The 26,049-nt window shown below is 42.8% G+C and overlaps 1 protein-coding gene across 2 annotated transcripts; it reads left to right on the top strand.

Annotated features, from left to right (window-relative positions):
- Positions 1-5,871: 5,871 nt before the first annotated feature.
- rab3gap1 (RAB3 GTPase activating protein subunit 1) lies at positions 5,872-25,835 on the top strand. Of its 2 annotated transcripts, XM_041974107.1 has the most exons (24): positions 5,872-5,960; positions 6,052-6,107; positions 8,182-8,254; positions 8,344-8,476; positions 8,812-8,890; positions 9,029-9,148; positions 10,626-10,791; positions 11,528-11,627; positions 12,446-12,527; positions 13,308-13,376; positions 13,599-13,672; positions 14,448-14,540; positions 14,632-14,804; positions 15,108-15,197; positions 17,919-18,091; positions 18,219-18,273; positions 18,347-18,652; positions 20,257-20,394; positions 20,667-20,894; positions 20,970-21,066; positions 21,178-21,281; positions 22,406-22,521; positions 22,821-22,923; positions 25,201-25,835. In XM_041974107.1, the coding sequence occupies exons 1-24, from the start codon at positions 5,943-5,945 to the stop codon at positions 25,432-25,434; spliced, it is 2,880 nt and encodes a 959-aa protein (XP_041830041.1). In that variant the 5' UTR covers positions 5,872-5,942; the 3' UTR covers positions 25,435-25,835. The 2 variants fall into 2 exon arrangements, with proteins under 2 accessions (XP_041830041.1, XP_041830042.1); XM_041974108.1 differs by lacking the exons at positions 5,872-5,960; positions 6,052-6,107; positions 8,182-8,254 and having other exon boundaries at positions 8,348-8,706.
- The last annotated feature ends 214 nt before the right edge of the window (positions 25,836-26,049 follow it).

Raw genomic sequence — 26,049 nt, 5'->3', positions numbered from 1 at the left:
GCACCACCCAGAAAATCATTGGTCACCCTTTTCCCTTCCTGGATGACCTGCTGTCTCATGAGGACACACAGCACTCTGAGAGACAGCAAACACCCGGGACACTGGGTGTTTGAGCTGCTGCCCTCTGAGATTAAGGGTGCTGAGGTCACAAACAGACTCAGAGATGGACTCTACAACAAGGCAGTAACCGCCATCAATGCAACATTTGACCACACATGACCTGCTTAGCAGCATTTTTCTGTATGTTGTTATTTATTTATTTGTGCATATTTTGTTCTGTATATTTTGTATCATTCATTTTTGTATTATTCTGTTGTGGAAAGGACACTGATTTGTTTGTACCATCAGGTGCAGCATGATAGTGCAGTAACAATAAAGATTTAGCTTATTTTATCTTGTCTGCTCTGTCCTTTATTCTGTGTTGCATTTCCAGTCCGGTCTGTTGTCCAGCTGAACTCTGAGGTACTGGTATTCCTCCACCACCTCCACCTCTTTTCCCAGGACATAAACAGTGTTTTGTTTACTCCTGTTCCTTCTAAAGTCAACAATCATCTTTTTTATTTGTGTTCTAGATGAGGTGATTGTTTCTGACCAGTTTTCTGGACTCAGCTTCTGGTCCATCACTGATACTCCCCACAGCTGCAGGGTAATCAGAGTATGTCTGCAGATGACAGGACTCAGAGCTGTACTGAAGGTCGGAGGGTTAAACAGATGTATGAACCGGGCCTTTCTGTGTGGAGTTTGGATGCTGTCCCATGTATGCATGGGTTCTCTGGATGCTTTGCTTCCTGTGCTGGTCCTGTGGTGGACTGACAACCTGTCCAGGGTTTACCCTGCCTCTCACCTGGTAGCTGCTGGTATAAACTCCAGCCCCTTACGACCCAGCATTGGAATAAGCTGGGTTAGAAAATGGATGGAAGTATAATGGCAAACTGATTCCATACTTTACCACCATCTTGTGGTGGAAGTAATGCACTACTGCTTCAGGCATGAAATAAAACAGAATGAAAGTTTATGACGATCTGAAAATCACTGCTCATCTGTAGGTTTTAAAGCCTCCCCTCCTTGTGTTCGTCTCACTGTAAAAGATTCCTTCCACTTTGTACATAGAAATGATGCAATTACCAAAAGAGATGGACTCAAAGAGAAAGCAGCAGCGTGTCATGTTGCTTTTTCCCATGTCTTTGACATCAGGCTGCAGCTCATACAACACAAAACAGCTCAGATTTCCTCTATACAAGGTGACAGCAGAGAATTTTGTTTACTAAGTTTCTGACTTGTTTACTTCAAACAGAACTGAGTTGAGCTGAAGGAACAACAAAACTGTCTGCAGATAAAGAAATGTTTGGCTTGTTAAAGATGCTGCTGCTGCTTTCTTTGCATGTTTTCAGCCTCACCGTTTTCACTACTGATGGCCTGAGAATAAAAACCAGTAGCTGAGAAATGAACTCCTGCTAGAAAAACAGACACCTTTAAGCAGAGGGCTGGACCATGCAGCCTTTTCTGCATCATTCTTCAATCTGCCTAAAAGTACCCCGAGCTTTAAGCTAGAATAAAGGATGCAAGAAGGGAAGACATACAGATATGAAACTATCATCCATGATCCATTCAGACACAGAAAGAATGAACAATGAAAGAGCTCATATGCATGCACAAATAAAACATGCAGGAGTAAGAATGCACACACCTTCATTCAGCTCAACTGTCACTGAGACTAGTACCCAATCTCAGACCTATCAGCCCCTCCTGACCTATCATCCTCGCGTCCTGCTGCTCATAGTCATTACATCTTGTACCTCCTCAACCTCTAGCTGTGATAGCAGTTGTCCACTGGAACACTGAGCTACTAGCTGTTTCAGTGCAAGCGTAGACTGGGGGTGTAGAAGCATCCATGTATCCCACAGTCTCTCCTTGTAGCCCTGTTTACTAGTGTTACTAGAGTAATATCATTCCAACAGTGCCTTGTTCACATATCCATCTTCTTCTGTCCACTGCCATCCATTCCACGTTCCAGTAGACCATTTTTTTGCCATAGTGCCCTGGTTCCTCAGTGCCTGATGCAGACCTTGTTTGACTAGGCGACATCTGAGCACGTCTCTGATTGATTATGCTGATGGTATTAGGTAGCTGGTAGCACTAACTGAGTTATTGGTGATTACACTGATAATGACTACCATAATTAGCATCCCAAATGTGCTTATTAATTATATATTAGAAGAGGATAGCCCCAAGGGATGAAGCACTGAGTATCTCAGGCAGTGTAAACTGGACGAGAAGGAGTTAGAGGAACCACCGTGGCAGGACAAGCCCCTGCATGGGATGTTCCACCAACAGATAGCTGAGGAGGTGGATATGAACAAGTCCTACCTCTGGCTAGAGAGGACTGGACTGAAGGACACCACAGAGACAGTAACGATGGCAGCACAGGGGCAACAGAGGACCAGATCTACCGCACCAGACAGAATCCCAGATCTACCGCACCAGACAGAATCCCAGATCTACTGCACCAGGCAGGATCCCAGATCTGCCAGATACCTGGAGAACCATCAGACATCTCCATCCAGAACAGTGCAGGTAGGTTGTGGTAGGACTCTCAAGCTCCCAGGACTCTGGTAGAGGACCCGAGCTGGAGATGAACAGCCACCCAGCCTACCCAGGAGAGATGGGAGGGCGGTAGAGGGAAGAATTATATAAAAATTCTCATTGCAAAAAGTACCAACATATAAATATTACTAGAATGGGATTATCTGGATTCTGGATTATCAGCACATGTGTTGATAAGCGGGTTATAACAAACCAAGACCTGAAACTACTAAGGAAACAAGCCAGGAGTCAAAGTCTTTACAAGATATTTTATATAATCTGTTAGACAACACCACTGGAAAGCTGCACTGAACCTCCTTCTTACGAAATACCTAAGGATAAAGAAGCTACCATCCAGTTTTATTAATTTCTTCAGTCAAAATGAAACCTGTGGGGAACCTACAGGACCTGACCCCCCAGCACAGGAAGGAGAGGAATGTGGTCCTGTCATTAAGAGAAACCAGACTAAAAATGAAACAAAGCAGATTTTGCTTCAGTTTCATTGTTCCAGATAATCGTCTGTTGTTTGGAGGAGAAGACGACAACATGCTGAGTTCCTTGTTTCCTGTGTCCTTCCTTTACTTGCACACATTTGCAACACCTGACAGAGTGATTTCTCTCTTCAGCTGATATTTCACAGCTTACGGTTTGGGGTTGGTGCCATCATATGTCTTCAGATCCTGCAGTGGACCTGATGTTTTTTTTTTATGGCTGCACTAGACTAGTACATTTACTATGTTTTCATGAAAAGTTGTGGAATAGTGTGGATATTGTCACCATGAGTCCCCTGCAGAAGGTGCTGTTCAGATTCATTCCTTCATTTCTGCTGCAGGAGCTGCAGCTTCAGTCTGGCAGCGAGATGACTGAGCCGATGTCGGCTGCTGCTTCGCAGGGCACAGATGGATGAAGTGTGACACAACTCTGCCGAGGAGAGGATATAAGGAGGAGAGGTGAAGAGGTACCTGCACACAGGGGACAGCAAGCTGCCACAGGACCCAGCCATGCAGAACTGACATCTCCTCCTTTCCACTCTGTAACCTCCAGCATGTCAGCTTCCTCTGCATGGTAACTCAGGCTGACCTCATCCATCAAACAGCAAATCATACTAAAGAGATACATTTTAACCCCAAATTTCCCATTTATAAGATAAGGATCGAATGTTTGTGGGTTTACATTAAATGCTGATCATTATGACATAATGCTGGGAGAAGGTTTTATGCAGTGAACTAAGACTGCAAAGGGGCTTCATGTACATATAACAGACAGCATGAAAACCGAATAAAACAGGAGCCTTTCTGTGTGGAGTTTGCATGTTCTCTCTGTAGTACCAGGACCACTCCCACTGTGCAAAGGTTAGGTTAATTGGTCATTCTAAATTCTTCTACGTGTGAGTGGTTGTCTGTCTCTCTGTGTCAGTCCTGCGATAGACTGGCAGCCTGTCCAGGTTTTCCCTACCTCTTGCCTGCTAATTCCTGGGATAGGCTCCAGCTTCCTTGCAACCCTGAATTGGACTAAGCAGTAAAGGAAATGAATTAATGAATGACATTTGCTCAAATGCATGTACAGCTTGTTCTACAACAAGCCAATGACAACTGTGAGTTTGCCTTTTGTAAACAGGGATGGATTTCAGCTCAGCAGGCTGCTCCAGACTCATCACTGCAGGGGAATGTCCTTTGTCAGATCCACCTTGCTAGTATCAGGTTGGACCCCCTTTTTACTCCAGAAGTGTCTTAATCCTTGGTGTGATAGACTGAACAAGGTGTTGGAAACCTTCCTCAGAGGTTTTGCTCCATATTGACATGACAGCATCACAAAGCTGCTCTACTGGACTGAGATCTGGTGGCTGTGGAGGCCGTTGGAGTCCAGTGAACTCATCGTCATGTTCTAGAAAGCAGGTGGAGATGATCTGAGCTTTGTGACATGGTGCATTATCCTGCTGGAAGTAGCATCAGAAGATGCTCCACTGTGGTCATAAAGGGATGGACATGGTCAGCAATAATACTCAGGTAGGCTGTGGTGGTTAAACCAGGCCATGTTGGTACTAAGGGGACCAAAGTGGACCAAGAAAATATCCCCCACACCTGCTGGTGGTAAAATTGGTGAATATCTATGTTGGATTATGAGAAGTCTTAGTGGAAAATCATTGTTCTATTATAATTAGGTAATGAGGATGTCTACCTATCATGTAGAATTTACTGATTCAAGTCAGGGGACAGTATAAAATGCTTTTTTATGTTTCTTTCTTGTTTGATAGTTTGAAAGTTTCTCTTAAACGTGTGCTGCTGAGCAGGTTGCTATCATCCTCAGCCAATCTGTAAATTGTTGGGAGACCAAGTATTTAATGGCAAGTCATATAAAAGAAGAGAGCAGTTGTTTACAACCACAGTCCTCCACTAACAGCATCAAGAAAGATGCTGATTGCAGGGTTCAGTCATCTCTACAAACAAAAGGAAAACAATAACTAACCCCAAGATGTCTGTCTCATCATTGTGGGACAGAAACTCTGGAGCTAGCAGCCAGAACCAGAAATTATGTCTTACTGTTGCTGTTTGTGGTGAAAAGTCTGATTCCAGCCCTAAAAACTCTGCTAATGTGTTCTCCTATTCCTCTACCTTTGACTGAAATTAATCATGGCGGTCCTGCTGGTTTCCACGGAGATGAAAGAGGTTTTATAGTGAAGTATTCACTCTTCCTGTCATAGACTATCTTGGACTTCACTTCTTTCTGAATTCCTAGGAATACTAATTCCAAAGACTGTTGTACTAGCTCCTAGGATTACTTTACTCATTCCTAGACTAATTGAGCTGCTCTCCTCTGGTTTTAATTTAAATTAATGTGGTTTTTTATGAGGAGGAGATAATTATTTACATGTTCCACTGTGTTCCAGGTCTATTTACTCTGACACAGTAACACAAATCTTGATTTTGACACTTCTAGAGTAATCTTTCATGTCTCAGCTTTATGTAAAGACCATGCATACAGCCCTGGTACTTGTGGAGATGTTAATTTATTTTATGTATGTCACTTTGCTACAATACACTTCACCATGTCACTATGTCACATACAGGGTCTCTATGTAATGCTTTTCTGTTCCAAACAATGTCAAAATTAAACCTGCTCCTCTGTTAAAATGGCTGACAAAAGGCAACCATGAAAATTACCTTTTTAGATTATTGTTATTATTATTTAAATACTCATTTTAAACGCCCATGTTTAATTTATACAGTAAAGGTTTTATTAACTGGTTCTTGAGTCACAGCTCCGTACTGTCCAGTTGGTGGCAGTGTTTGAAAAGAAAAAGAAGAGGAAACGTAGAAGAAGAAAAAGCGGAAGCATAACATCAGTGACAGGACGTAAACATGGCGGCGGATAATGATGTAGGTAACTTATCTAAATATAACAAGCTGGCGTCATTAGCTATAAGAGAAATGAATTTCTGTTAAATGTCAGGATGTTTCTGTCTTACAGCTCGAGTCAGAAGTTTTTGAGATCACAGATTTCACCACCGCATCGGAGTGGGAACGGTAAGAAAACCCTGAGAGGTTTCATCAGTCCTTATTTGTTTATAAATGTCTCTGTGTGTCTTCAGAAGAACTTATACTGACTTTAAATTCTCACTCTTTTCCTCTGATATTTACAACCAAATGAAGCAACAAACAGTAAAACCCGGTTGTTAGAGACAAAAAAAAAACGGGATTGCAGCAGAAATCGTTCATAAATTAAACCTTAATTTTAAACGTTCGTGACTTGATATGCTTTTTTGTTTGTAGAGTTATTATTATTATTATTATTATTATTGTTAACCTTATTTCCAAAAAAGTTGACATTTCACCATGTGATGGGAAATATGAGCTGACAGTGAATCTGATGCAGCTGCACCTCTGGTAAAAGTAGTTCCAGGGTGATGTTCGGCACGGTGTAAAAAGTAGTTCCAGGTGATGTTCGGCAAGGTGTAAAAAGTAGTTCCAGGTGATGTTCAGCATGGTGTAAAAAGTAGTTCCAGGGTGATGTTCAGCACGGTGTAAAAAGTAATTCCGGGTGATGTTCAGCATGGTGTAAAACAGGGATCACCAACTCCGGACCTCTTGAGCCAGTGTCCTGCAGGTTTTCAATATCTCCATACTGCAGCACACTTGACTCAAATAATGGGTCGTTAAGAGGCTGATGTAGACCTTGACTATTGACTATTTCATTTGAACCAGGTGTGTTGCAGCAGGGATGCAGTGAAAACCTGCAGGACACTGGCTCAAGAGGTCCGGAGTTGGGGATCCCTGGTGTAAAAAGTAGTTCCAGGTGATGTTCAGCATGGTGTAAAAAGTAGTTCCAGGGTGATGTTCAGCATGGTGTAGCATCCCCTCTTCTGGAAATGTCTGGGAAGTGAGGAGACCAGTTGCTGAAGTTTTAGGAGAGGAATGTTGTCCCATTCTGGTCTGATGCAGGATTCTAGCTGCTCTGCAGCCTTTGTTGCTGGATTTCTGCTTCCATGATGCTCCAGATGTTGTGTACTGGTGGAAGGCCTGGACTGCAGGCAGGCCAGTTCAGCAGCCGGACTCTTCTCCTGTGAAGCCATGCTGCTGTGATGGATGCAGGATGTGGTTCAGCATCGTCTTGCTGAAATCTGCAAGGCCTTCCCTGAAAGAGACGTTGTCTGGATGGGAGCAGATGTTAAAACCTCCATGTACTTTTCAGCATTTCAGCATTGATGGAGCTTCACAGATGTGGAAGCTGCCCACGCCATAGGCACTAATGCAGCCCCATCCCATCAGAGATGCAGCTTTTCACCTGTCCACTGATAACAAGCTGGATGCTCCCGCTCCTCTTTAGTCTGCAGGACACACCGTCCATGCTTTCCACAAACTAGTTCACATTTTCATCCATGTTTCCACTTTGCCTCAGAACATTTTGGTCCAGAGAAGATGGCGCTGGTTCTGGATCCTGTTCATATTTGGCTTCTTCTCTGCATGATGGAGCTTTAATCTGCATTTGTGGGTTTCAGGGTGAACTGTGTTCACAGACTGTGGTTTCTGGAAGTCTTCCTGAGTCCATGCAGTGGTTTCCAGTAGAGAATCATGTCTGCTTTTAATGCAGAAGATCACCAGCATCCAGCCTTGTCCCAACACACAGAGATTCCTCCTGATTCTCTGAATCTTCTAATGATCTTCTACACTGTAGATGGTGGATCTTCAAAGTCTGAGGAACATTTTTCTGAAATTGTTCCACAGTTTTAGATCCAGTTTGTCTCAGATTGGTGAACCTCTGTCCATCTTTCCATCTGAGAGACTCTGCCTCTCTGAAATGCTCCTTTTATACCCAGTCATGTTACTGACCTGTTGCCAGGTAACCTGATTAGTTGTCAAATGCTCCTCCAGGTGTTTCTGATTTACTTTTCCATCATGTTGTTCCCTCTATTCCAACTCTATTTTAACCAGAACCAAAAGCGTAGTTTTATATTAGACATTAACTTTCAGTGAAATGGAGGCTGATGGGCATCAGCATCACTGCTGTAGATGGACACATTCTTGGTTCAGGGTTTCTTTATGTTTGTTTGTCTTTTGTGTTTAAGTAAGTTGTGAATGAATCTCTGATGTGTGCTGGAAGGTTTGTGTCCAAGGTGGAGGAAGTGCTAAACGACTGGAAGCTGACTGAAAGCTCTGTGGGGAAACCAGCAAAGGTAACCTGCTGTCATTTTGATGTGGCGTCAGTTCAGCTGGTTCTGCACCGTTATTAACGACACTGTGCTGCTACCTTATTTGAACACAGGGTGAATACACCAGTGGAACGTGGGGAGAAGAGTCGAAGGATATCAGTTTTGCTGACTTTAAGTTCTACATAACGCACTTCTTTCTGAAACAAGAATGTAAGAAGGACGGCGGCGAGGACAAGCCTGAGGAAGGTACTGTCCTGTCAGACTGGGTCGCCTCCTGTTATGATCCATTTTAGTTAAATTCTTTCAATAAAAAGGAACATTAAATTATTTTTTGTGACTGTAATAATGCCACATGAGTTCACCACATCAGACCTGTGCTGCTCCAGGAGTCCTCCCTGCTCCGCCTGCACACCATGCTGCGTCTACCCAACACTCCTCTGCAGCAGAAAAGCTCCTTCTGAAGACAAACAGCAGCTGTGGGATAAAATCACATCTTCTGTTCACCTCCTGTTCCTGCTGGTCTTCATATTCAGTGTTGGACTGAGACAACATGTCTGACCAGCGTTTCTTCTTGTGTGCAGATGCGTTGCCCTCTGCAATGCAGGACCTTCTCTGTATGAACAACGACTTCCCTCCTCGAGCCCACTGCTTGGTTAGATGGTGAGTTTCTAACATTCATTGCAGCAGGTTGGTCAAAGAAATGACCTGCATGTCTGTGAAGATGCCTGGAGATCAGAGAAAATCCGGACCCACATACACACACCATTTTCCAGACTGTGTGTGTTCTGCTTGCACCAGGTACGGCATTCGAGAGTTTGTGGTCATCAGCCCGGGAGCAAACTGCGAGGCCATCATCAGCGAGTCCAAATGTAATCTGCTCCTCAGCTCCGTCTCCATCTCCCTGGCCAACAGTGGTTGGTGAGTCACTTCCAGCTCTCCAGCCGGTGTTGTTCCTTAAATCCCCCAGATTACAGTCACAGGTGAAATATGGTAGTCCCACGCAGAGCTGCAAACACATGGCTGATTCGGGACTTGCACCAAAAATAATTTAGGTGCACCACCTAAAAATATTCAATATTAACCTGAAAAATAATCTTTTAAAATCATTTTAGTTAAGTTTCTTAAGTCTGGTCTGGTTTCTAATTAGTGCTGGGCAAAGATTCTGACTTCTAATCACCATTAATTGCAGAGTTACACATTAAATAGCTTTCTATTGCAAACTTATATATTAAAAGTACCTCCATATGAACACCAGTGGAATAAGTTTTGGTTTAAAAACACTTAATTGTAAAAATGAATAAGCAGTTTTCTCACAGAACATATGTTTCATGTAAATCTCAGTTTAATAAAATCAAGAAAGATGAAAATTTCAGGATTTATTAGTTAAAAGGTTAAAAGGTAAAACGTAATTTAAAATCATGTACTCAGGAAAGCCAGTCCAGGTCCCAGTCCTGCTCCCAGTCCAGGTCTCGATCCCGCTTCCAGTCCAGTCCCCTGATGTCTGCGTAGTCAGTCTGAGAGGGAAATAAAAACTGCATTAATGCCTGATGAAGTGGTAATTAACCTGCAGTAATACCAGGTTAATGGGCCCAGCCATATTTTTAATAGAGTCTTCAGCTTGTTACAGTAAAGCTTTTTTAACTTTCTAAATATTTTGTCAACATTAATATCATCAGGTAAACAGGTTGAGGCAAACATCAGCTTTACATGTGGCACTATTCATTTTCAGTCCGCGTGCAGAGGTGAACATCTGGACCCAGAAGGGTCGGCCAGAGAAAAGTCGCTCAATTTGGTCTGAAAACGTCAAATATAACAACACAGTCTCTAAGCTGCATACACTGTAAGATACCAGCTTCTTCCATACTTGCACAGGTGCACATGCGCTTAGAAAATTAGGTGCTCCGATTTTATGTGCACACTCTTGCGCACTCACGTGGTATTTGAAGCCCTGGCATGAGATTTACTAACCTGATTTCAGATGCTACTGCCCTCCGTTATCAGTGTTTCCATGGGAAGGAGGAGTATGGGATGACAAGAATGTAGAAGTAATAAATAAGCAGCACTGGTTTAGGCTGAGATGTAAAGGTGGAAATGATTCTGTCTGGACAGAAAACATAAACATGGACCTGTGCTTCAGAGCCTGAGGTGAACAGTCCTGAAGGTTGGAGAACTATTAGAGATAGCCTTTATACTGCAAAACTATTTCCTGCTTGGATTTCTGAAATATAAAAACCAGCTGAGGCCAGACACTGTGATGTTGAGAGTTTTCTCCAGGAGGAAGTCGAACTTACTGGGATCCAGCTGGTGTGTGTAGATGAAACACCTTCCAGCTGGTATTTTAGAGGCAGAGTGAAACTGAAGTAACACTGGCTCCTTTTTTATCTGCTGCTTTTAGTCAGGTGCCCATGTTTGTGCAGATCCAGCAGAAGTGGAGGCGGATATATGCCGGAGAGTGCCAAGGACCAGGTGTACGTACAGACTTTGAGATCGTCCAACTCCGCAAGGTGCCGAGCCAGTACAACCACCTGTCTGGTCTTCTGGACATCTTCAAATCTAAGATAGTAAGTAAGGCTTATTGCATCTCACAGTAGCTAATGCTAAGACCGTGTGTTCTCACATTAGCAGCTAATTGTAAGACTGTGAGCACTCTAATTAGGAACTAATGATAAGACGGTGTGTTCTCTCATTATCAACTAACACTACGACCATGGGCTCCGCCATGTTCAGCAAACACATGTTTTGATAATAACAGCAACTGACCTCACCAATCACGTACATCCTCCAGAATAAATCCAATAATGCACTGATAAATGTAGACAATTTTACAAATGTGGAATTTTAGAAGTGCATGTAGATGAGCCAGATTAGATTATTACAGTAATCTGATTACTCCCAGATATGTGCTTTTCATGGTCATGTAACTGGGCTCAGTGTTTCCCAAAAATCTGAGAACGTCTGTAATATTTAAGAAAAATTGATGTTACGTAACTATCTGTAAATGATTTGATATTAACCAAATTTAATCAAAATCTAATCAAATCAGGTTGTTGTGAATCAGTTTGAATTGATTCAGGAAATTAGTTTAGATATCAAACCCTAGATGGGACATCCAGCCCCAGCCAGTGTCTGCAGGGAGGGTGGGAACAGCTGATGATCCCAGTCCATCGTAACTCCGTTCAGGTCCTGAGTGGACACATGGCTGCTCTAGTTCCAGATGGTGGAAATAAAACTGATAAATGACACTGACTTCCAAAGAAAAGCTGAGAAAGCAAGTTAACTTTGTTTTCCTCTGGTCAGGGGTGTAACCTGCTCCCCCTGCCTCCGGTCGACATCGGCATCCGCTTCACTTATATCCTCCAGGACTGGGCGCAGCATTCGTGGCCACAGCAGCCTCCAGGTAGGAAGACAACATGCCTGCACATGGTTAGATCTCCGTAACGCTCTGTCTCTGCTGTCTCTCTGCCTGTTGTAAATGCAATCATTTAGGAGAGCTGAAAACACACTGGAGTCCTACAGAGCTCTCACTACTTCTTTAATTTTCTGATAGTTTTTTTAAACAGTTTTTCAGTCCTACTTTCTATCAGTGCTGCCTCATATCTGAAATATTTGTTAAAAAATGGACAAAAAAGATTGATTGTTGAGGTAAAAATCCAAAACAAAGCTTATAACACATGTTTCATGCAGAAAATATATTTTCTGTTAATGTGACAAATTTAATTTGAAAAGGTAAATGTTTTAATTAATGGAGTTCATTTATTTTTTAATGAACATTTTCAGTTTATTGAGTAAAATCTTGTTTCCAGGTTAAACCCTGCTTCTCAGAACGGTGCAGTTACCACCTCCTGTCAGCAGGTGGTGTTGTTGTACTTAGTTAAAACAGAAATGCTTTGACAAGACAATTTGCATGTTATTTACGTGTGTGGGTGTGTGTGTGTGTGTGGACACACGCCAGGAGAACCTGAGACATGTTTCGTGGTCTTCGGAATGACAGGACTGTAGCTCAGACAGCAGGATGTTCTCTTCTCATCCGAACATGTCTGAAATGAAACAGACAATAACAACCGTTAAAGCACCACAGAAGAAGAACTGCCCTCTACAAGCAGCAGGGAGAGAAAATAAAGAACCAGGGAGGGTGATAATCAGACAATGTGGAGAAGTTGAACAGTAAAGTTGTGAGATCAGTAAATTAACTGATTGGGTCTGTTTCTTTTTCAGACTTTGATACTCTCCTCGGGGGTGAGGTGGGAGGAGTGGAGTTTGGAAACCTCCCTTTTGGAGCCTGTGAGGAACCGATCAGGTAAGAACATGGTGCTCCAATGATGTTTTACTTCTCCACGGTGAAGACTGCTGATCTGGGTGATGTCAGGATTCCTTCTGCAGTCCAGGCACGAGCTTAACCTGCACCAGGACGTTTTCTGTGGTGTCCCTGAATAAAAGGACGAGGCTGGAAGTGGGGATCCCCGACTTCCTGCGTTTCTGGAGATGTTTTGTTTGATGTTGATGGAGAAGGAATCCAGGCTGCTGATCGTCTCTACAGCAGCATCATGTATGCTGAGATGGTTGTCAATGAAACAAACCACCATCTCTTTCATGTTGTCCACTTTGCCTGTCCGTCCCTCTGGTAATTCGTCCCTCTGCTAGTCCGTCCCTCTGGTAATCCGTCCCTCTGCTAGTCTGTCCCTCTGCTAGTCCGTCCGTCTGGTAATCCGTCCCTCTGCTAGTCCATCCCTCTGCTAGTCCGTCCCTTTGGTAATCCGTCCCTCTGGTAATCTGTCCCTCTGCTAGTCACTTCCGTGTTTAACATGCAGGCGTGTGCAGGAGAGATGTGTCACACCTGCCATCTGAAAACTCTACCGAGCATCATACATGACACCTCCCACCCTTCCAGAGCTGTTTAGCTCAGTTTGTTGAGCGGCCACAGATTTCTTTATATCAGTCCGTTGGACCATTTTGGTTGAATAATGATCATCAATTTTTATAGTTTGTTGTTTGTGTTTGTCTACGTGCTTTATTTGACATTAACATGTTATTAAAACAACAACTAATCCATGAACTTTGTCTGCTTTTGTTGTCGAAGTGAACTTCATCTTGCGACCACCTGGCCCCACCTGACCGAGGGCATCGTTGTGGACAACGACGTCTACAGGTGAGGACGTCCAGATTCCTCCACAGACTCCATATTTGTCCTGTTTCCTACAAACTGGGATGAATAAGCACAAACCTCTTCAGCTACATAAAACAGGAGCAGCCGAACATGTTTGACTTTAGATGAAAAAGAGATTACGTTTTTATCTTAAAGGGCAGATTGAACTGATATCTGTCCACGTGAGCTGATTCTCTTCTGTGTCCTCTGTTTATCATCCGACAGTGACCTCGACCCTCTCCAAGCTCCTCATTGGTCAGTTCGTGTCAGGGCAGCTGAAAACCCACAATGTTTGCTGGGTAAGTTGGAGCCTTCACATCCAGCAGACGTTTCATAAAGACCTTGGATTACATCGTCTTACAGAAAACAGGTTTTTAGCAAGTGATTCCCAAAGAGCTGGAAACTGGACACGTGGAGGACAAAAGAAGAGTCAGGACTAAAAACTATCTACAGGATCTATCAGCAAAGACCTGAATCAGGACCTGAGAGATGCATCTGGACCTTAAGCTGATCCATCTGCTGTTGGTCCTGCTACCTTCTCCCGTAGATCCTTTTATATTTTCTTTAGCTTTCATGGCTCAGAGTCCAGCAACATGTGTCAGGTGTACAGAAACTCACTAACTTCTTATTCTCTCACACAGCCAGATCACAGGTGAGGATGTAGTAGCCTTTTAAACCCACGTGGATCATCTTGTTTGTATGTTATTAGGCCAAAACTTCCAGGGTTACGTAAACTATTGATCAGTATTATTTGGGTCGTTTCTGTTGTCATCATGAGCAAAGACGACTGGCTACACTAAGCCACTAACCATGAATAAATAAAACTTTTTTTCATTCATCATATTCTCTAAAATTTGGCCAGAAAATGACTAATTCTACCAATGTTTGTAAACTCATGAGCTGTACGTTAGAAACAAGTTTCAGTAAATCTCTGCAGTTGTTTCCCATAAAGAAATAAGTGGGTCAGAACTGCTTGGAGATAATAATAAAGAAATAATGCTAATTATTTTCCAGTTTGTTTCTTGTCTCTGTTGAGCAGTTTAAGAATTTGGACTCATTTTATTTTTCATGCAGGCGACTTCCTGATGGAGTTCTTTAAGCTTTGCTGTAGGAAGGAGTCCATGGAAGACATTTTAGGAAGGGGACTGACAGAAGAAGAGGGAAAAGGTGAGTTTACATGTTCTGAAACTTTTAAATGAGCAGGATCAGGAAAATGTTCCTGGTTGTGACTGGTACCTGCTTCATGTTCTACCTGCAGAAACCAACGACCTCAGCTCAGCTCTGTCCAAGCTGACAGAACCAGCCGCACCCGTTCCCATAACCAAACTGTCCGTCTCCAGTATGGTGCACAGCGCCCGCAAACGCATCCGCCGGCGCCGGCACATCGACGAGTCGCCTCTTAACAACGATATGCTTAATTCAATCCTTCTGGTGAATATTGTTCATGGAGACTGTTTTTATTTAGTCTCCGACAATCTGCTGGAATCTGAATGAATGAACACACCTTCACTTCTAATGTTTCACACATCAGGACATCATAAAAAAATCATCTTCAGATAAATGAAATCCAATGCAACAAAACAAATCTGTGTTTTTAGATTCTATTAAAAGATGAAAAAAAGGAAATTAAGATCTGACGGTGAACCAGAAGAAGAGAAGACGTTTATCTAACATAGTTCTTCAGTTTTGATTGACTCCAAAACTGTGACCATGTTTTCCTTTTTCCATTCTCAGTATCTCTTCCCAGACGCTGCTGTGGAGAAGGATAAAACTGCCCAGTCCAATTCCAGCAGGACGCTTGACAAGGAGAAAAACTCTGATGATGTACGTCTGTTCTTTTACCTGCCTAAAATGACATACCCAAGTAAAGAAAGTATATCTCCACCACTACAAGGTCTACACAGTGGTGTGAAAAAGTGTTTGCCCCTTCCTTTTTTCTTGCATGTTTATCACACTTTAATGTTTCAGATCATCAAACAAATTTAAATATCAGTCTAAAGCAACACAAGTAAACACAAAATGTAGATTTTAAATTAAGGTTTTTATTATTAAAGGAGAAAAAAATCCAAACCTATATGGTCCTACATTGAGAAAGTGATTGCCCCCTAAACCTAAAAACTGGTTGGGCCACCCTTGGCACCCTTACAACAGCTGCAGTCAAGTGTTTGGGATAACTTATTTTTTATTTTATTTAACCTTTATTTAACCAAACCAACCAAAGTAACAATTACAACAATTAACAGTTAAAATGAACAATTAAAATTACTTACAAATTATGAAAACAGTTACAAGGCTGTCTCTAGTGCTCTGAGTCTGGATTTAAAGTCATTCAATGAAATAAGTTCTGTTAATTTCCAGTCCTTTTGCAACATGTTCCATGTGGAAGGGGCAGAGAAGACAAAGGCCTTCTTTCCCAGTTCAGTGAGGGCAAATGGTACAGAAAGCAACAAATGATTATTTGATCTCAAACCATACAAATCTACATTTCTCCATGTGATTAGGTTACAAATATAGAAGGGCAGTAGTCCAAGCATTGCCTTGTAGATAAAAGTGTACCAGTGTCCCAACCTTCTGGTGGACAAAGAAGACCAACCCACTCAAGAATACTGTTCACAGTGATGGGTCAGGGCTCTACAATTTGTAATGAACTTTTACAGCACTGTGGCCCACTCATCTCAGCAGAATTGTTGTAATTCAGCCACATTAGAGAAAACAGAAATCAAGAAGGGGGAAACACTTTTTCACACCACTGTATGTATAATCTGGTCTCTACAGAAAGCTGACACATGTCAGATTACTACAGAAGTGTCAGAATATAGATATGTGTTACTGTGTCAGAGTAAATTCACCTGGAACTCAGTAGAAAATGTAAATGGTATCTCGCCCTGAAAGAAAACCATCTTATTTATATGAAAACCATAGGATAACAGCCCAGTTCACTTAGGAATAACGAAATCCTTGGAATGAGTAAAGTAGTACTAGGAATGAGTAAAGTAATCCTAGGAATGAGTAAAGTAGTACTAGGAATGAGTAAAGTAATCCTAGGAATGAGTAAAGTAGTATTATGAATGAGTAAAGTAATCCTAGGAATGAGTAAAGTAGTACTAGGAATGAGTAAAATAATCCTAGGAATGAGTAAAGTAATCCTTGGAATGAGTAAAGTAGTGCTAGGAATGAGTAAAGTAATCCCAGGAATGAGTAAAGTAATCCCAGGAATGAGTAAAGTAATCCTAGGAATGAGTAAAGTAGTACTAGGAATGAGTAAAGTAATTCCAGGAATGAGTAAAGTAGTCCTAGGAATGAGTAAAGTAATCCTAGGAATGAGTAAAGTAATCCTAGGAATGAGTAAAGTAATCCTAGGAATGAGTAAAGTAATCCTAGGAATGAGTAAAGTAGTACTAGGAATGAGTAAAGTAATCCTAGGAATGAGTAAAGTAATCCTAGGAATGAGTAAAGTAATCCTAGGAATGAGTAAAGTAATTCCAGGAATGAGTAAAGTAGTCCTAGGAATGAGTAAAGTAGTACTAGGAATGAGTAAAGTAATCCCAGGAATGAGTAAAATAATCCTAGGAATGAGTAAAGTAATCCTAGGAATGTGTAAAGTAGTACTAGGAATGAGTAAAGTAGTCCTAGGAATGAGTAAAGTAATCCTAGGAATTAGTAAAGTAGTACTTGGAATAAGTAAAGTAGTCCTAGGAATGAGTAAAGTGGTCCTATGAATGAGTAAAGTAGTCCTAGGAATGAGTAAAGTAATCCTAGGAATGAGTAAAGTGGTCCTAGGAATGAGTAAAGTAGTACTTAGAATGAGTAAAGTAATCCTAGAAATGAGTAAAGTGGTCCTAGGAATGAGTAAAGTAGTACTAGGAATGAGTAAAGTAATCCTAGGAATGAGTAAATTAATCCTAGGAATGAGTAAAGTGGTCCTAGGAATGAGTAAAGTAGTACTTGGAATGAGTAAAGTAATCCTAGAAATGAGTAAAGTGGTCCTAGGAATGAGTAAAGTAGTCCTAGGAATGAGTAAAGTAATCCTAGGAATGAGTAAAGTGGTCCTATGAATGAGTATAGAACACATTAGCAGAGTTTTTAGAGCTGGAATCAAACCTTTCACCACAAACAGCAACAGTTAGACCCGGTTTCTGGTTCTGGCTGCTAGCTCCAGAGTTTCTGTCCCACCGTGATGAGACAGACGTCTTTGTAACCAGCAGAGTCTCTGCTGTCATGTGACTCCTGGTTTGTGTTGAGAAATGATCAGAAGCTCTAAAGTGGACAGAACTGTTCTCATGCTTTTTTACATTCCCATGTAAATGCTGGGGTTTGAACTGTGTTTGGTTTGGATGCCGATGCTTGGTAGAGTCTTTTAGCTGAGTTTTTCCCGTCATGTTGCTATGCTACATGTTAGCATTGCTGCTTCCTGGTGTCTGCAAGCATCTGCTGGACTGTAGGACCTCATGCTGTGATGAAAACAGGAAGATATTCAGAGATAGTTTCTCCTCATGGTGTCCATGCTGAGCTAGACTTGTTTTTTTTTCTCCCTCCTCTCATCAGAACCTGTTCCTCCAGCTGAAGTCGGCTCCAGGTGATAGTCTGACCCACCGGCTGGCCTTGTGTCTGTGTCTGGTTAACTACAACCACGGCGGCCTGCCAGCAGTCGCTCACCTCTGGCAGGAGTTTGTCCTGGAGCTGCGGTACCGCTGGGAGAACAACTACCTCGTCTACGGGTCGGTGCAACTCCATTCTCATTTAGTCAGTGTCACAATAATGTGGAAAACAAAATGAATCCATCTGAGATATAAACTGTATCTCTTTAATCACCGTCTTTACTCTCCTCCATCTCATCTGAACCAGGCTGAATGGTGGACCTCCTGACCTCCGCTGTTGTCTGCTACATCAGAAGTTCCAGGTAAATAATTTCTGCTAAACACAAACTGTGGCGTTCAGTTGTCGGTGACTAGAAAGCAGATTTCTCTGAACAGATGCTGAACTGCTGTATCGAGAGGAAGAGGGCCAGAGATGAAGCTCACAAAGAGAAAGACAACAAGCCTCCAGAGTCCAACACGTCCTCCTCAACCAAAGAGGTTTCCCCTGGAAAATCCTGGGAATCCTGGAGCGACAGTGATGAGGAGTTCTTTGAGTGTCTGAGTGACCAGGGGGAGACGGAGCCTCCTCATCCTGAAGGAGGGAAGGAGGGCAGCAGAGTTAAAGCAGAAGGACGACTACATCCCTACAACAGCATGACTCTGCTCAACTCTGCAGAACCTCTTTATGTTCCCGTCACACAGGTACTAGCTCCCACTTCTCCACATCTGGGTTACAAGTCCAGACATGTCTGCAGCATCTAAGACCAGTTTCCTGGCCTTGGTGGGTTATTTGCATCATCCAAAGTCGGCACTCACCTGCGGTCTCGCCTGAATGAGTGTTGTTTCTAGTTTCCACAAAGGTGGTGGAGAGGTGCTGTGTCTGAGTTTCCTGGTACGGCTTAGGGCTGGTCCATATGGCCTAAAACTGAGATCCCCATATTTTCTGGTTTTATATGATATACATCCCGATGTTCTGAAATCTCCTCTAAAACACTGTAAATGATGAATTCAACATTATCAGCATAAAGACAACAGTAAACTGCTGAATTTATCTTCATTGTTTTTTTTCACTTTCAGCAAACTTTTATCCTGAACCAGCAACCTGCTCTCATACACTTAATAAAACCATTAAATTAGGGGGACGCCCCAACTCCAACCAACCCTAGAAGATCAAGTTTATGTCCTAGAATTTCCCTCTGGGATTAATAAAGTATTTTTGATTCTTATTCTCAATATCAGATATATTTTTTTGTTTAATTATTTTATATTAAAATATCTTATTATTTAGGTTATTTAAGTTTTGCGCCAGATCGCATCAGAAGTAATCTAAGGTCCCCTTTCCTCTAGCACAGGTTTACATTTTGTCCTTTTATTATGAAAAGTAAACAGCCTGGTTTTATTTATCTTATTCTTGCGTTGACATAATTATGTCACGTCATGTCTCTACCTGCTGCGTGCACACAGGTGAGCTACTCCCACCTGCAGACAGAGAGCGCACGGTGGAAAGAGTCTCATCGACCACCTATAAAACAGACAGAAACATCTGGTTTAAGATCAGCTCTTATTCAGTAATAAGAGCAGCTGGAGGAGAAGCAGGAGTTGTTTCCTGCTCCGGTGTATGTAGAACGCAAACAGCTGAACTTTCAGTCTCCTCGTCGTCGTCATTTCTGAGGCAAATTACTGCTTAAAATGGACGTCTCGCATTTACTTCCATCTGATCGTAAACTAGCTTGCTAGCTAGCTAGCTACGTACTCCATGCTTCTTTCCTGTCTTCCCTGAAATAACAATGTGCATGTGCACAGGCGAGTTTTCTGGTTCAGGGGGGGGGGGGGTTCCATATCAGGCGACTTCTGGGCCACAAAATACAAACCAACAGCTGACACCTGGACCACATGTGGCCCACAGGAGGTTTGCCATTGTCTAACCCAAGCTGGCAACAAACATCTGGAAACCAATAGATGTTCTGGTCCTCAAGATGCTCACCAGTGCCGTAACTAAGAAATAAGTAGCCCAGATTCGGCCCAAACACATCTGCTCTCTGGAGAATGTTTCAAACCCCAGACTTTCAAACCGTCCTGGTTCTGAGAACCTCTCAGAGTTTTTACCGAAGAGAATCTGCAGACTTTAATCTTCTCTGGAAAAAACTTTTACATTTTCAGACCAAACAGAGATTTTGGACTGAGCCAGAATCTGAGGACGGTCTGATGAGGGGTTTGTGGTGCTGAGGACACCTGACCAGAACCATCTGACCTCTAATGACCAGTTTACAATGATGTGTGTGTGTTTGTGTGTGTGTGTCTGTCAGGAGCCAGCTCCCATGACGGAGGATCAGTTGGAGGAACAGTCACAAGTTCTTGCCAAACTGGGAACATCAGCTGAAGGAACTCACCTCCGGGCTCGGATGCAGAGCGCCTGTCTGCTCTCTGACATGGAGTCCTTCAAGGTGACAACACACACACAAGCACACACACACACACAGAGAACAGGTTGTCAGTTATCGATGAGGAGAAGCATCTCTGGTTGGAGAACAGACACGATCCTCTTTGGAAAGATAAAAACTGAATGAATCCATGGAATTTAGTTTAATCTGATCCATTTTTCCTCGTCATCATACATTTTGATCTAATTACTGGCGTAGAACAGGTCTGGATCGGGTCTGGACCATCAGATGGATTTCAGGTACTGATGCCTCGGTGTCTTCTCGTCCCTTCCCAGGCAGCCAATCCTGGCTGCGTCCTGGAGGACTTTGTCCGTTGGTACTCACCTCGGGATTACGTGGAGGAAGAGGTCCTGGATGAGAAGGGGAACACGGTTTTGAGAGGAGAGCTCAGCGCCAGGATGAAGATCCCAGGAAACATGTGGGTGGAGGCATGGGAGACCGCCAGGGTTGCACCTGCTCGACGCCAGAGGAGACTTTTTGATGACACCAAGGAGGCGGAGAAGGTATGTGTCATGGTTTCTGGATGAAACAGGAAGTGAAGCAGGAGAACGGGGCAGTAAATCTGCCTATCTGTCCAGGTCCTGCACTACTTGGCGCTGCAGAAACCTTCAGACCTGGCTCGGCTCCTCCTCCCCTGTCTGCTCCACGCCGCTCTTCAGAAGCTGAAACAGGAAGGTGAGTTTCTGATAACTTCCTGTTTCAGTCTTATTGATTGAGGATCTCCATCTGCTTATTGATTAAGATTTACCTCTGGATCTTCATAAATCTTCTTTGTTTGTCCAACAGAGTCGATAGAAAACATGCCGTCAGTGAAAAAGAGCATCCAGCAGGCTGCGACTCAGGCCAGCAAGCTGCTGCATCCACCCAACTACGACTACAGCAAGCTGGAGGTCAGTCAAGAGACACCGTAGGACAAAGTTCATTTTATCTGAACTTAGATTTTTGTTTTACAGCCTCAATTCCAAGAAGCTGTCTCTGCATAAAAACTAAACTAAAACCAGAATGTAATGATTTATAAATCCCATCAAGTCATCTTTTATTCCCAGTAGAAGATTAAAAAAAAACTATCAGATGATGAAACAGACATTTTACCATGTGATGGAAAATGATGACTAATGCAGCCCTATCCCATCAGAGATGCAGCTTTTCACCTGTCCACTGATAACAAGCTGGATGCTCCCTCTCCTCTTTAGTCTGCAGGACACGCCGTCCATGCTTTCTACAAACTAGTTCACATCTTCATCCTCAGACCATTTTAGATGAGCTTTGGTCCAGAGAAGACGGCATTGGTTCTGGATCCTGTCCTGTTGGATCCATCTGCATGATGGAGCTTTAACCTGCATTTGTGGATTTCAGGTTGAACTGTGTTCACAGACAGTGGTTTCTGGAAGTCTTCCTGAGTCCATGCAGTGGTTTCAAGTAGAGAATCGTGTCTGCTTTAATGCAGAAGATCACCAGCATCCAGTCTAGTCCAATGCACACAGAGATTCCTCCGGATTCTCTGAATCTTCTGATGATATTCTACACTGTAGATGGTGGATCTTCCAAGTCTGAGGAACATTTTTCTGAAATTGTTCCACAGATCCAGTTTGTCTTAGACTCTGCCTCTCTGAAATGCTCCTTTTACACCCAGTCATGTTACTGACCTGTTGCCAGGTAACCTGATTAGTTATCAAATGCTCCTCCAGGTGTTTCTGGTTTGTACCAGTTACTTTTCCAGCCTTTTGTTGCTCCTGTTCCAACTTTTCCAGACGTGTTGCTGCATCAGATTCACTATCAGCTCATATTTTCCCTCACATGGTGAAATGTCTCCATTTTATCTGATGTGTTTTTCATCTTTTACTGGGAATAAAATATGAGTTAATGAGATTCTGGTTTTATTCACATTTCACTCAGTGTCAGATTTCTGGGAATAAAATAATTTTTGTTTTTTCAGCTTCATGTTTCAGAAATATTTTACAACATTTGATCTGGAGAAATTAAATCAGTTTCTTTTGGATCTTTCTCTCTGCAGGATTTTATTAATCAGTTGGTCGTCATAGAGACGGTCATCACCCAAGCTCGGTCACTCAAAACGAAGTTTGCTGTTAATGAGGAAGATGAGGAAGAGTCCACAGCCGAGCTGGAGAGGTGAGCTTACAGCTCGACTTCCTGGTTTCATCATTTTAGAAGCTCATTGTTAAGGTTGTTATGACGATGGAGATGTTTCTTCCAGGAAAAAAATCTGAAAAGAAATTTAGTGGAAGTCGTGGAGCCAGCAGTGGTTGGTGTCTGTGCTCTGAGGCAGTTTGAGAAAAAACAATAAGGCCTTTCAGTGACAGAAAAGAGAAAAGTCTACGTTTAGATGTATGTAACAGGAGAAACTGTGGAGAAGATTGATGAATTTTCTTTATTTGTTCTTTAAACATGTTGTGTGGTGTGTTTGTAAGGTTTGTGAGCTCCCTGCTGGAAGAACCAGAGGTGGTGGTTGTAGGAGGAGGACAGGGAGCAGCTGGAAGGATCATCCACAGACTTTTCATCAATGCTCAGCGGGTAAAAAGCTTCTTTTGTCTCCACCAGCAGCTACATGACAGAAACAAGCAGATTTTATTGATTTTAATCAAGCTGAACTTACAGCGTTTAACCTGAACTCCTGCAGCATCTTCACATCCTCACCAACAGAAACAAACACAGTTCAGAATAAGTTCAGCCTGCAGCCGAATCCAGATCTCCCAAACACATCACGTTTCATCCTTTCATCCAGGTATGAGCTCATCTCCACAGGTGGTCAGAGAGTACGGAGGGATGGAGAAGGAACTGCTGGAGGAGCATCCATCATTTTATCCATCCGTCCGTCCGTCATTTCATTCATCCATCATTTCATCCATCCATCCATCCCTCCATCTGTCGTCCGTCATTTCATCCATCCATCATTTTATCCATCCATCCGTCCGTCATTTCATTCATCCATCATTTCATCCATCCATCCATCCCTCCGTCCGTCCGTCTGTCATTTCATCCATCCCATCATTTTATCCATCTGTCCATCCATCCATCCCTCCGTCCGTCCGTCTGTCATTTCATCCATCCATCATTTTATCCATCCGTCCATCCATCATTTCATCTATCCATCATTTTATCCATCCATCGATCCGTCCGTCTGTCATTTCATCTGTCCATCGTTTTATCCATCCATCCATGCATTCGTCCATCCATCCCTCCATCCATCCGTCTGTCCGTCCGTCATTTCATCCATCCATCCCTCCGTCCGTCCGTCCATCTGTCACTTCATCCATCCATCATTTTATCCATCCGTCCGTCCGTCCGTCCATCTTTTCATCCATCCATCATTTTATCCATCCATCCGTCCATCCATCCATCCATCCGTTCGTCCATCATTTCATCCATCCATCTTCAACCACTCACTCCTCGATCAGTTCAGCACCACCAGTTTACCAAACAACATGTTTCTGGAGAACCCAAACATGGAGAACGTGTTAATAAACAGGGAGAACATTAAACATCTTTACATAGAGAAGCAGCTGAGATGAAAAGCACCGACTTTCCTGCAGACCACCACCAGCCTTCTTCCTGCAGACCACCACCAGCCTTCTTCCTGCAGACCACCACCAGACTTCTTCCTGCAGACCACCACCAGCCTTCTTCCTGCAGACCACCACCAGACTTCCACCAGACTTTCTGCAGACCCCCACCAGACTTCCTTCAGACCACCACCAGCCTTCTTCCTGCAGACCACCATCAGCCTTCCTGCAGACCACCACCAGACTTCCTTCAGACCACCATTGGCCTTCCTGCAGACCACCACCAGACTTTTCTGAAAATGTTTCAACAAGTCACTGTTTCTTCATCAGGATGATGATGATCATGGATGCTGGAAGGTGAACCTATGCCCCAGTCTTGCATCTCTGGAAGACTCCTACATGTTTTCTCCAGAACTTCCCAGGATTTATCTCCATTCATCATTCCTGTAGTTTACACCAGTTTCCCCGCTGATGGAAACACATCATGATGCTGCCACCACCATGCTTCGGTGTTCTTTGTTCAGGTTTAGTCTGCTCTGACCAGAGGACCTTCTTCCAGATGTTGGGATGTCTCCTTCTTGTCTTCTGGTGTCTTTTTTCTTTCCACTTGTCCATAAAGTCATGCTCTGTGGAGTGTCCAGCTGTCCTCTAGACAGATCCAGCCGTCTCTCATTCAAGGTTACCTGTAGTCTCTTCTCTCTAATTAATGTTCTCTTTGTCTGGTCTGTAGTTTTGGTGGATGGTCGTCTCTCAGCAGGTTTGTTGTGGTTTCATCTTCTTTCCATCTGATGATGATGGATTTATTGAGGCTCTGTGGGATTTTCTTCCCTTTCCCCGGCCCTCGTCCATGCCAACCCTTACTGGTTTTAACTCTTTAAAGTTGATCAAAATATCAGCTATGCGTCATCTAGATGTTCATTTGGACCGGGATTGATCCCAACATCTCCATCTTCACAGAGCTCCTGTCGTTGAAGACTTTTTCTCCTGAGATCTGTTTCATTGATCCAAATATAATCAGCAGCGGTGACGAACCCTTCAGACAGGTTGTTTATACCGCAGTAATAAACTGAACGTAGATTCCACTTCTTGAAGACGGAAACAAACTAAAGAAGCAGTAAATTCCTCATTAAACATCAGAAGCTTTCTTTTGACCTTGTGGGTTTATTTTCTTTTAATATTGAACCTTTTTTTTTATAAAATTTGAACTTAATCGGATGTGATTGCGTAGACATACAGAGACTTCTTCCATTTTCTGTTTTGTGATGTTCTGCCTTCTGCTCCTCCTCAGGCCGTCCTCCTGCCACCTGTGGACGATGACTTTGGAGGTGACGGAAAGCCGATTGGGGGGAGAGGGAAAGTTCTGGACTTCCCTCCTCCAGCGGGCCGTGAGATCCTGCTGAGAAGCTGCGTTCCTCGACCAGCTCCGTACTCTAAAGCTCTGCCTCAGCGACTCTTCTGTGTGTTGATGAAAGATGAGTTCAGACTGGCCGGAGCGTTTTCTTCAGACACATCATTCTTCTAAAAAACTAACTGAATGATTCATCCTTGAACCTTTGAGACGAGTGAAGGACACGAGGGGAGGATCGACATCAATATTTTGCTTGTTCAGTATTGGTCAGTGATTTTTATTATTTGTGTTGCTTCCACATCTTTGGCTTTAAAGAAAAAGTCCCATAACTTTGTTAAATTGAATGATGCTGACTTTTCATCACAAACGTGTATAGTAACACTGCACTTGGAGCAACTCGTTAAACTCCAAGTTGGTTTTACTCTTATTAACGAAGCTTCATTCTTTCAGCTGAAGATTAAAACCAAACTAGTGACGGTAAAATTCTGCAGTCGTGTTTCATCAAAATATGAATTAAAGCAACTTTCAGAGCAAAGTCTGCATTCCTGAACTTAATAAAATTATGCTCTGGATTATTTCCTCTCCCATGTTTTGTTTTGTTCTGTTTTTCTGTGTAAAATGTAAATAAAAACAATTTCCCTTCAACTCATATTTTATTCCCAGTAGAAGATAAACAACATCTCAGATGATGAAACTGAGACATTTCACCATGTGATGGAAAATATGAGCTGATAGTGAATCTAATGGCAGCAACATGTTTGGAAAAAGTAGTTCCAGGGTGGTGTTCAG

The sequence above is a fragment of the Melanotaenia boesemani genome, chromosome 21, assembly GCF_017639745.1.
Source record: "Melanotaenia boesemani isolate fMelBoe1 chromosome 21, fMelBoe1.pri, whole genome shotgun sequence".
Lineage (NCBI taxonomy): Eukaryota > Metazoa > Chordata > Actinopteri > Atheriniformes > Melanotaeniidae > Melanotaenia > Melanotaenia boesemani.
This window is presented reverse-complemented; position numbering and strand designations above follow the sequence as displayed.